The sequence below is a fragment of the Adiantum capillus-veneris genome, chromosome 8 (genome assembly GCF_014529385.1).
Source record: "Adiantum capillus-veneris isolate H3 chromosome 8, ASM1452938v2, whole genome shotgun sequence".
NCBI classification, from domain to species: domain Eukaryota; kingdom Viridiplantae; phylum Streptophyta; class Polypodiopsida; order Polypodiales; family Pteridaceae; genus Adiantum; species Adiantum capillus-veneris.
In genome coordinates, this window is record NC_140938.1 from 76,721,382 (window position 1) to 76,733,890 (window position 12,509).

At 43.0% G+C, this 12,509-nt stretch overlaps 1 protein-coding gene across 1 annotated transcript; it reads left to right on the forward strand.

Annotated features, from left to right (window-relative positions):
* Positions 1–320: 320 nt before the first annotated feature.
* Positions 321–10,963, forward strand: LOC147452398 (DEAD-box ATP-dependent RNA helicase 26-like). The gene is made up of 10 exons (XM_086518110.1): positions 321–886; positions 6,597–6,706; positions 6,786–6,841; positions 7,309–7,524; positions 8,005–8,211; positions 8,286–8,372; positions 8,449–8,544; positions 9,106–9,324; positions 9,858–10,040; positions 10,460–10,963. Exons 1-10 carry the CDS (start codon positions 405–407, stop codon positions 10,685–10,687), a joined length of 1,884 nt encoding a protein of 627 aa, XP_086374236.1. The 5' UTR covers positions 321–404; the 3' UTR covers positions 10,688–10,963.
* The last annotated feature ends 1,546 nt before the right edge of the window (positions 10,964–12,509 follow it).

Sequence of the window (12,509 nt, forward strand, 5' to 3'; positions counted from 1 at the left end):
TTGGTAATTTTCCTTAAATTTTTCTCACGGTCTTAACTCTATGTAGGCCATAGTGAACTTTCACCTTGTTTGAAAATTCGTCAATGCGCTTTATACTTTGTTTACTTCAGTGGTGGTTATTTGATGTCAATCTGCATATGTCCTGTTAGGGTCTATAGCAACGCCCACCAAGCAAGACTAGTTCCAAATGGTTTTAACTGTATGTAGGCCATAGTGAACTTTCACCTTGTTTGAAAATTCATCAAACAATGCGCTTTATACTTCCTTTACTTCAGTGGTGGATGTTTGATGTCAATCTGCATATGTGCTGTTAGGGTCTATAGCAACGCCCACCAAGCAAGGCTAGTTCCAAATTTCAAGGTGACTCAAAAAATATCTCGAGCCTTTCATTTGCTGCCTAACGGATGGATATGGCGCTGTGGTGTAACTCAAAGCCAACTCCCCAGGACCTGCAGAGCTGCCTGTGCGGCCGCAAGCTGCCCCCCTCGTCGCCATGTCTTTACCCTGCGTCCACCAAAACCGGTGGCAGAGTGGCCATGAACAGCAGCACGTCATCCCCCCACAGCTTCTCAAGAGTAACTCAGCGAGAGTCTCCTCGTTCTCATTTGCCCATCGCTGACACAGTTGTTTTTGAGCAGAACCTTCAAAAGGGGTCCCGAAAGGCACCTCGTTTGCCTGTTGCGGACACTATCGCATTTGACAATGGCGTTCAGGATGGTTTCCGGAACCCTGCTCCTCGGACAAGAAGAACGATGACTCCCAGGGAAGCCCCACCACAGCAAGATTTTACTAAAGAATTTAGACAAGCTCAGATTGCTTCCGAGAATGAATCTGTGGTGTCAGGCATTAATGTGGAACCCAGTAAGGCGCACCTTACACAGACAAGGTACACCCTAGTACTCATTCTAGTGGAGAAATTGCTGGTTTTGGACAAGCATAACTGCTTATAAGAGATTGGGCATGGTTGTTGATTAGGGTAATTGCTTTGGACTAAGTTAAATCAATAAACTTGGTGAAACCTTCCTTGCTGATGGGCTATATGAGAAAATTTCTGAAGGCGTTTGTCGGCTGGATGTCATTGGGTGGTCTCCTTGGGTTGGCAGCCTTGCTAGACTTATTATTTTCAACAGCTCATGTTTCTTTGCACAACAATCTAAAATTTGCAGGATTGTGGGCATTGGCCAATAAAAATAGTGTTGCTTCCTAATGTCTTCACTGTTATTACATTTCCATCCAACACAGTAGTATTTGTCTCGCAGATATTAATGGGTGGTTGTCCTTTGGTTGCTAGCCTTTCAAGAGGGTGTATCTTCAGTGTACCTATTCCTTCTGTGCTACAACGTGGAGAAGTGATGACACGCCTCCCTTAGACTCGTTTTTTCAATTTTCAGCTACACGAGATAGAGCCTACGTTACTCACCTTGTGGAGTTCCCTCCAGTCCAGCTTAGACAACTCCTTTTTGCATCTTTGGCTTTGTTTCTTGTTTCTTTATGGTGACATTCAGGCACCTCTGAGGCAGCTTTTCTAGACCTATGGTCACCTATCACTTGTAGGGATCATTCTTTAGAGAAGGATATAGTCATGATTGATGCTGCCAGCTTTAGAAGTTTCTCAAGGCTTTCGGTGTTTGCCTTTGTGAGCTCCTCCTTGGGGGCTTCTTTGTCTTCCTCTTGCTACCATATTTGTGGTAGTAATGTGTGTGAACACACTTAGGATCGCCGGGACGTTTTTCCCTCATTAGGAGGTTTTTTTCTCGTGCATTGTATATATGCTCATCACCCTAGGGCTAACTTATCTTTCCATTATAGTGCACTAAGCAATATACTCTCTTGTGTGCCTTGAGAGCTGTGTGTGCATTCCTGCAACCCTAATTCCAACAATTGGTATCAAAGCAGGTTGCGTCCTCCCAGGCATAGTCACCAGTGTCGCTAGCACACGCCTCCTCACTTTCTCCGATTTAGGTTTGTTCAGGCCCATATCGACCTCCGTTTCCACTATAGACAACACTGGGCAGGCAATTTTGTCCTTTTGTGCAGAATTTTTGTGTCAGTACAATTTCTACAGAATAGGTCCTTACAGTCTTCTTTGGGTTATGTTATATAGCACATGTTGATCCTATGCTGTTTTATCTCTTTTAGGGCAGTTTCCTCATCAGATGCATTCACTCATCATGGCTGATATCAACTTAGATGTTTTCAAGATGTTTGTTGCTGAGGGTAAATTAGATGGGGACAACCATCCTATGTGGGCTTACATGATGACACATGTTCTTGTGTCAAACGGTGTTTGGAATGTTGTGGAGGGCATTGATGTACGTCCGTCGTCTGTGGATACAGGCTCTGTTGAGGATGTTGCAGGCCTCCTCACTTTCTCCGATTTAGGTTTGTTCAGGCCCATATCGGCCTCCGTTTCCACTATAGACAACACTGGGCAGGCAATTTTGTCCTTTTGTGCAGAATTTTTGTGTCAGTACAATTTCTACAGAATAGGTCCTTACAGTCTTCTTTGGGTTATGTTATATAGCACATGTTGATCCTATGCTGTTTTATCTCTTTTAGGGCAGTTTCCTCATCAGATGCATTCACTCATCATGGCTGATATCAACTTAGATGTTTTCAAGATGTTTGTTGCTGAGGGTAAATTAGATGGGGACAACCATCCTATGTGGGCTTACATGATGACACATGTTCTTGTGTCAAACGGTGTTTGGAATGTTGTGGAGGGCATTGATGTACGTCCGTCGTCTGTGGATACAGGCTCTGTTGAGGATGTTGCAGGTCCTGGTGACAAGTTTGTTGTCCGTCTTCTGGATACAGGCTCTGTTGTTGCATGTCCTGATGACAGGTTTGTTACTACTAGAGTTGTTTTGCCTACGATTGAGCGGTCTCATTGGGATGTTAGAGATACGTAGCTCATGCATTGATTGCATTATTTGTGAAGTGCACTATAATTAATCATTAAGCCAGCTATCCCAATCGCAATTAACCGCATACAACAAGAGGGTGCCCAATCTCGCAACAGGAATGTCCGTTGGTAATGAGAAAATGAAGCACATTTTTGTACAAGTAAATGAGCAATGTACTCCTCATTCGACTCATCTTGATGGACATGATTCAATATTAGCAGTGAACCCTAGCACAACTAAATCATGCAAAGTATCATCCAATGGACAGACACTATATGAAGCATTAGATAAGCAGTGGTTTCCTGAGTTGCACTCAAAATGGATGCAATCTTTTATGGCGTACAATATACCATTCAATGCTATATGCAACCCCATATTTCAAGATGATTTGATGAGCACAACCAAAAAAGAGTTTGTGCTTCTTGATTACAACAAGATGTGTAGTGAGTATCTAGATAAAGTGAAAGACAATACTAAAGCCATCCTCAAGCGCCAAGAAAGATACAGTGGACGCTTATTGCGAGAGATTCTGGAGCTCTTTTCTACCCGCCTCTTCATTCAAGAAGATCTCGTTCAGAGAACAGATTGAGCGGTTTACCTTGGGTCTACCTACAGAGATCCGAGATCACTGCTTGGAACAGAAGTCAGCTTCTATTCAGGAGTTGATGAGTCATACGGAACGGGGTTTTGCCATTCACTCTGGCAGTCTGACCTACCCCACCGATGAGGTCATGACACAACGAGCCGAACAGACTTCAGAAAATGAAAGTAGAAAGAGAAAGAGCAACCCAGAAAAGAAGGATGCACGACCCAAGCTTACTCCTCAGGAGAGAGCTCGCTTCATCATGGAGGGGAAGTGCTTTGGATGCGGGGAACATGGACATATCTCTGCGAAGTGCCCTAAAAAGGCACAGAAAGAACAGAATGACAAGATCGACGAAAGGCCTGAGAGTTCGAGAGCAGCTGAGGAACGTGGAAGAAAAGGCAAGATGAAGATAGGACTGGTTCCAGATTGTGTGGGTACCGATCCCAACACAATGGACGAGAGTACAGAATCTTGCCGAGCTTGGGGCAAAGTGAAAGACCAAGAGACCTTGATCTTCTTTGATGGAGGAGCCAAGGGCAACTTCATTTCACCGGATTTGGTGGCGCGGCTCGAGATCACGCCCGATCGGATGGGACCACTTGCGGAGGCAGTTCTAGTGGCGTCCGGTAGGGACGTAGCCATTACACCCGTCATTGGCAAACTTCGGTTGCATTGTCAGGGGTATTTGGGGCATGAGGACTTTTACATAATGCCTTTGGAAGGTTGTGATGTTCTCTTGGGAATTCCCTGGTGCCACAAGAACAATGTCGTGGTCGACTATTGGGCGAGGAAAGTGACATTGACTACAGAGAAGGGCAGAACCATTGTACTTGACATTAAACTGAAGGGCGAGTCTGTTCCTATTGTATCGGCTTTGCCCATTTCTAAATTAATGTTTACTCGATCTTTATGAAAGAGTTGAGTGATGAGGATAGGACAAATATGTCTAAACTTGATAAAAAACGCCAAGATTTTCTCCACTCTCGCGCCGATTGCTTCTCAGAGGGCTTACCAGGCGAGTTACCACCTGCTCGTCCTGAAGATCATACCATTGATATGATACCTGGAAGCACACCACCGAACCGGCCACCTTACTGTGTGAGCCGAGCACAGAATGAAGAGATTATGAACAAAGTGAAAGACCTCTTGGAAAAGGGTCTTGTCCAGCCTAGTATTGCTCTCCCGTGTTGTTAGTTTTGAAGAAAGACGGATCTTGGAGAATGTGCATCGATTATAGAGCTCTCAACAAAATCACCATCAAAAATAGATTTCCGATTCCTAGGATCGATGATATACTCGACAGATTACAGGGATCCTCGTGCTTTTAGCAGGACTTCGTTTGTGATCACTTGCACTCTCTCATTAAAGGAACGGAAGGCTCAGTAAAAGGAACCCTTGAGCACAGATCGGAGCACTCATCTTGAGCAAAGTTCAACATTCACATCCGCTGCACCTTATAAGGGAGTTGGAAAGATTGTGCTGACTACTACGAATGTCAGTTCTTTTACACTTGTTGATGCTCTTTATGTACTTGGGATCTAAAAGAATCTTTTGTCTGTATCTGCACTTGCTAGACTTGGTCTCATTGTGAAATTTGTGGATGACAGATGTACAATTCATGATCTCAATTTTGGTGATGAAATTGTTGAATTTGGCATTTTGTGCCATGGGTTGTATAAGCTTACTTTGTATGACAAGTGTGGACAAAATTTTACAAATGCAGTTGTGGATTCAAATGGTGATTCAGATGCAAAACTTTGGCATGCACACCTTGGGCATATGAAATTTGCTAGTTTGCTGCATTTGCAGAAGTTTGATATGGTTGCTTCTTTGCTGCCTCTCGAAGCACCTTCGAAGCATGTTTGTGAATGTTGTATTTTGGGTAAGATGCAACGTTCGAAGTTTCCAAAGGATGGTTTAGTAAGGGCTACCTACAGATTGCAACTTGTGCATAGTGATGTTTGTGTGCCTATGCAAACTCCATTCTTAGGCAATTACCTATACTTCGTGACCTTTGTTGATGATTACTCCAGGCATGCATGGGTGTATCCGCTTAAAGCTAAGTTCGAAGTGTTCATGTGCTTCAAGCAATATCTGGCTATGGTTGAAAATGTCTCTAAATGATCTATTTTACTTCATGAGAGTTGTGCAAAAAACTAGAGAGAGAAAAGAGTGATATGTGAGTGAAGGTGCTGAGAGAGAGAGAGAGAGAGAGAGAGAGAGAGAGAGAAGAGACTAAGATGGGGTTCCAAACCCCCCTCCAAGGGCCCCCCTCTCTATCGCTAGAGGGGTATTTGCTTTAGATTTCACAAATGTTGATACAATGGTTCTAGATGCTGATGGGATCTTGCTTTAGGTGCTTGGATCTGTGAGGCTAAGGGGTGAAATTCAAAAACGCTAGGGATTCTGGCTAGGATTTATTGACGACGAGGCTATAGGCTGATCTGCTATCATTGATGGCGGCGATGGGCTGAAAACTGAAAAATGCTGGCTGACCCAAGGACTGCATTTGAAAACGAAATCATCTGCTGGCATGTGGAATGTGGGTGTGCGCTTTGTATGTGGGGCGTTCGAGCTTTTTGGGGGGGGGGGGGGTAGCTGCTGGGGCTGATACCACCAGGAGGATGAGGGGTAACGGGCTGAGGGCAGTGGTGGGAAGTGCTGTAAGGAGGGGGTTTCGGAGCCAATGGTGGGTGGTTGCCTTTGAGGAGAGGGGGTTGTTGATCCCCTTGGTTGGGGTGGGTGGGCTGAGCATGGGACTGACGGGTGGAGAGTCAGTGAGGAGAGCCTTTGTGGGAGTGGATGGGCCAATAAAAGGGTGCCTCTAGATTTTTAAAAAGTGTTAATTGTGTGGCACTTACTTGCGAGGGGCTATACATCTAGGTCCGTTTTTGTTTTTTTACCATTGCCTGTCTCTATGTGAAGGTGCAGGATCTGCCACAACAGAAATGGGTGGGGACTCAACAGATCTGGGGTGACTTAAATTTTTTTCTGTGGCCAGGATGGATTCTTATAGGAAAGGTTTCTTAGGCTGGAGTTATTACTTTTTACTTCGCACTTAAAGCCTTGATCTTACCGAATTAGTAATAAGATCTTTGTCATAGGTTCGATGGATTCAACGTATCCCCACTCTCCATCAAAGCTTTGCATAGTGTTCTGAAATATGAGACTATGACTGTTGTACAAGAGGCAACTTTCCCAAGTATTCTACGAGGTACAGCAAGGGTATGAAATCCTGAAGTCTTGAAGTTTTCAACTTTTTGCTTTGTTTTGAAAATAGCTGCTTGATGCAGGTCAAGATGTCATGGCAAAAGCAAGAACGGGCACAGGAAAGACAATTGCATTCCTAGTAAGTTTTTGTTGGTGCTTTTGTTGAGATGTAAGCTGTTATGATTTCTGACTTGTTTTCCCTAGTGCGGTGGATTTAATTGCTGTTTTTTGGCCTTCTAAAAAAGCCTTAGAAAAGAAGGGAGAGAGGTGTACGTGCTATATTTAAGTGTTTCTTTTGAGTACATCTGTAATGGCTTCATTGTGAAGTTATTAAATGCTTCATACGTTAGTTATATTCTAATGTGCCTTTTGGTCAAATCTCTAATGGCTTCATATGAAACTAAAATTTCATACCTAAGGAGGCCCACGTGAGTTGAGACTCACCGTGTTCCTTTTCAAATTTCTTTAGTTTGTTCCCCTTCCTCATCCCCGGTTGATTATCTCATTATCTCATTTGAGTGTCTTTTCACAGTTGCAAATTATGGTGTTCTGAGTTATGAAGGATGTCTAGCACTGACTTTTCTTGGGATTTTTTCTTCTCTCCAGCTTCCGGCTATAGAGGTAATTTTAAGGGAATCTGGAGCAGGGACCAGGAATCAAGTGTTTGCTTTGATTGTTTGTCCAACTCGAGAATTAGCACAGCAAGTTGCTGTAGAAGCCAAGCAATTGCTATCATTTCACAAGAACCTCAATGCTCAGTCTGTCTATGGCGGCACAAATATTCGAGGAGATCAAATGGAGCTCCGTGAGAAGCCTTGCCAGGTGTGTACACCATTGCTATTTGGGACTTCTAAATTATTGAAAAAGAAGCATAATAAAGAAGGAACCCCGAAGAGTCTCCATAGTGGTCATGAAAACGCATTTGGTTGTTTCCTGTGAACCTAGTTCACAAATGTTGCTCACACAATCTCTCAAGTCAATTTGGAACGGCAATCGGAACGGGAACGGCTCTCCATGGAATGTGGTTACCAGGAATGGGAAATCAGAACGTGGAATGGGGAATGGAAATGGGCATGAGTTACGGAAGCTCGTGTCTAAAACATAGAAGGGGGATTCCGAATGGGAAGTTGGAATGGGAACGGGAACGAAAGCCTGAAAATGGCCATTCCCTATAACTATGCTTCCAAGAGCTTGGAGCGGTGTTCCCTTGTGACTATGATTGATGGGGTCTTTGAAACCGCATGGTTGTATGTAATAAACTTGTTCAAAAAGCTTGTTACTTACTGAGTTATGTGCTTCCAGATTCTTGTTGGTACTCCTGGAAGACTTGTGGATCATATTCAGAACACCCCCAATTTCACGAGGTTTTTAAGATCAGTGAAACTGTTAGTTCTTGATGAAGCAGACCGCATGCTTGACATGGGTTTCAAACAGAGCCTTGAGCAAATCAGGCAAGCTCTGCCTTCACATCGGCAAAATCTTCTGTTTTCTGCCACTATTCCAAAAGAGGTTGGTGCATCTCTTTGTTTTTAACTGTCTTTAGCAAGCTGGTCTGGTCATTCTTGACATCCCACTGTTTGCAGGTTCATAATATTGCTAAAACTGCTCTCAAACCAGGCTATGAATTTATTGATACTGTTGGGAATGATAGTCAAGACACTCATGAGAAGGTTTTTGTCATGCCTTCGCTGCAAAGATTGTGGGCTTGTCATCCAAACCTCACACTGAACCTCTATCCATTTTCAGGTGAAGCAGCAGTGTATCATAGTACCTATAAAACAACAGCTTGGCGTGCTCTTTTCCATTTTGCAACAACATATTCACGAGGAGCCCCGATACAAGGTTTAAAAGCTTTTAAGTCTGTTTTTTTGCTCATGAACCTGAAATAATGGACACCCATTGGCATGATCGACATATTGAGCTGTGTGCTAGGCCTTGTACATCGTGTGACGAAGGGGTGATTTATACGTATAAATCATTTTACTCCTAGCATGGTTGCGCAAGGCACCGCAGCAGCCAGGTGGGTTAGATGGCCAATTGTCTTGGACTAGCATTTGGAGTGCTGCTTGTGGATGTAATAGGCCGGTCTCACAGTGCATTTTTTTGAAGTATTCATGGAGTTGCAGTTTCCATCTTGTTTTGGGTTGTCTAGAGTCCATAGACAAAGTTAGGCTTTGATAAAATTATAAAAAAACAGAACTTTGTCTATGGACTTCAGACGACCCAAAACACACCATCAAAACCTATGGACTCTAGATGACCCAAAACACGATGGAAACTCAAACTCCATGGGCAATTTTAAAAAAAATGCTTTGAGACTAGCCTAATAAAGTGGATGATATTGACATTCAAATCCAGTCAATTTAAATTTAATTCTTTCATTGTTATTGTTTGCATGAACAGGTGCTTGTGTTCTGTGCAACTGCCAGAGTAACGGGTTTCACGTTCACTCTTTTTGAACGCCTCGGCTTCAATTGTAGAGAGATTCATTCGCGAAAAGCGCAGGGCCATCGTAATCGAGTGTCAGAAGAGTTTAGGAAGTCTCAAGGAGGCATTGTCCTTTTCACATCTGACGTATCCGCCAGAGGTGTAGATTACCCTGATGTCACTCTTGTTGTCCAGGTAAAGTTAGTAGAGTAAGTCCTTTTTGATTGAATTGAGGTAGGGTTCTCTTGTTTGTGTTGTAGCACAGTGTCACCAATTCCTTGTAAGTTAATTGCATGTGACTCTATTTATGAAGATGATCCTTGTGTATTTTGTCCATACACTGCGCGCGCGTGCGTGTGTATTTATTTACAAAAATGCGTGCGTGCACACACACACACACACACACACACACACACACACACACACACACACACATCTGTGTATGCATGTATGTATCTGTATATATGTATATATATATCTGTATGTATGTGTACATATAACTATGCTGATGGGAACTGAACATTGGCCTTTACACACCCACACATAGTCTTCAACTAGGCTATTTCCTCATTTGTGTGGAAAAGACTTCACGTACTCATATTTAGATTACCATCATCTTGACTGAATGCATATGATGATTGTCTATTCATCTAGTGCTATTACACTTGTTGCTCCCATGACGCGGCGTGCCTTTATTTCATCTGACGCTTTCTCAATGTTCTTATTAGATTGGTGCACCTACAGAAGTGGAGCAGTATGTCCATAGACTTGGTCGAACAGGGCGTGCTGGCAAAGGCGGTGAAGGCTTGCTAGTGCTTGCACCTTGGGAAGGGTTCTTCTTTGAAAAATTGCGCAAGTTTCCCATTACTGAGGTGCCAGCACCAAATGTAACACCACAGGAAGAGAAGGGAGTAAGTGTGATGCATTTTTTTAGTAAAGTTCACAGAGGCTCTTTTACTGGTGTGTAGATACATACATACATACATAACATAATACATAGATAACACACCATAACTTAAATTACACAACCTACCATAACGCACGTTACATACATTCATACTATGTATGTGTGCGTGCATGCCGGTGTGTGCGCCCTTCATATGTTCATTGAGCCGTACATGTAGCATACATACATACATACATAGCATAAAACAGCATACATACTTATATAACATACGAGCATAACTTAACATTCATACATAATATGTATGCATGTGTGCACATGTTTTTGAATGGCTTTATGATGAGCTCGATTGGCCCTTTTGATATTGTCAATATATGGATCGATTATGTGCACTTCTGCCTGCTAATTAAGCCTCTGGCTTTGCAGATCATAATGAAAGCTTCTCAGGTGGATTTGAATATCAGAACCATGGCCTATCAATCCTGGATTGGATATTACAATTCCTTGAAGGGCTTTGATCTGGACAAGGCTACAGTAATTGCTTATGCCAATCAATATAGTGCCTCAATAGGATTCAGAGAGCCTCCAGCATTACCAAAGACGGTGGTTAGGAAAATGGGGCTTTCGGGTGTGAGGGGCTTAAATATCTATTAAGCCTCCTTGTGGACTGATAAAGATGTTTTTGGTTCACACATTCATGGGGTCTGCAACATGATCAATGCCTCTTGATGGAGATAAGGGGATCTTTTTGCAAGGATCAACTCACACGATCCTCCGGGCATTGTAGACCCAAAAATTTTACCTTTGTATTTTTGATATGGATCAGCTAACCTTCTCGCCATCATATTGCATGGGAAACCTTTGAGGAGGCTTTTTGATCCCGGATATACACTCGCCCCTAGGCATTTTAAACCCAAAATTTTGCCAGGATATTTTGTTTGCAGAATCTCTCTCTCTCTCTCTCTTATTCTCAAGGTTTCTTGGGATTGTTCCAACCTCAGTTAAACTTCTCTTCTTTGAGCTCTAGAACCTGTTATTGAATATATCTTTGGATTGTTTGCACCCACCAGTCACTTGGTCCAAGCACACTTGAGAAGCCACATCTTCATTATGGAGAGATGCTAGAAACAAGTAAACCCCACCATAGCGTGCGCACAAATGTAGCCCCCTCTCAAAATTGTCATATCAGTCCACATACTTAAACAAACTGAGGAACTCTCGAGGGCCTCCTATGGAGGTGAGAAGAAAAAATAAGTAGAGAATGGCTAGACTTCTAGGAACAAATATGTATGGGTTGATTTAGTAACCCCAAACATGTGATGCAGCATGGGGATGTAGCCATGTTAGGAACTCACAAGTAAGAATGGGGTATGAGCCTGATCAGTGTTTCATGCACGAGTGGCCTAACGCCTCAAAACAAGGCGTCTTATGTTCATAGGCCATGGCACTGCTTTTGATGGAGCTAGTTGGAGAGAGAGAGAGAGAGAGAGAGAGAGAGAGAGGCCTGTTCCTATTTCTTTCAACCTACACGGGAAGCATTGAGAAAAGCATGGCCTTTTTACCCGGGTTTATGAAATCTCATTCAATTGTTGAGCATGGATGAATTGCTTGGATTGGTATTGAGACAGGCTCAACAGCTATTAATGTCACAGACAATGTGTGCATGTGGGATAGTTTTGTGTAATCAATTCCATCTCAAGATCAAATCCCTCATAAGTTGGATTGCAATTTGTCCATGACACATGTGCGTTGATTTCGAGGGCACGAGTACATTATTTCACATGGAGCTGACAGTGAGGAAACATGCCATTTACATGTTGTATATATTCCACAATAGCCAAGTGATGGTATGCATTGTATGTATTTGCTTATGCTAGACCCCACTCAATTGCACATATGCTAGCTTAGGCTCAGCAAAGTTCTAGATTGTACTTTCACATCTCCTAAAGTTGACCTAGGGCCAGTTTCCAGTGTGCCTGAGTGGACAATACTACTGTGAAGCCTTAGGTAGAGAGGCCATTATAAAAAAATTTATCGTAACAATTCCTAAAATATACTAGTTTAGTGAGTGATTAGGCACACAAACTCTAATGTGTGTGATTAGGCGCACACAGCTGCTAATGTGTGTGTGCACAAGATTTTGGCATAGCTAGATGTATAGTCAGCATGCTAATCATGTCTTCGAACTCAATTTATTTTGTGTTTTTATGGGTTGTGTAAGATTAAGTGAGCTCAGAGCACTAGGCACCGGGTAGCAAATTGCCATATTCACACATACATGCATACTAGTGTGTTCTGCATTTCACCAAGCACACACACAGAGAGCTTTCCACATAGCCTTGCACATGAACTGCCGCACACACACTGCGCTCCCCTTGTCTGCCCTTGTTGCACATGATTAGCTAGGGCTACTGTCACCCTTGCGTAACCACTCACACTCAGCCTCATCTCCATGGGGTTGCAATTGCAGAAATTG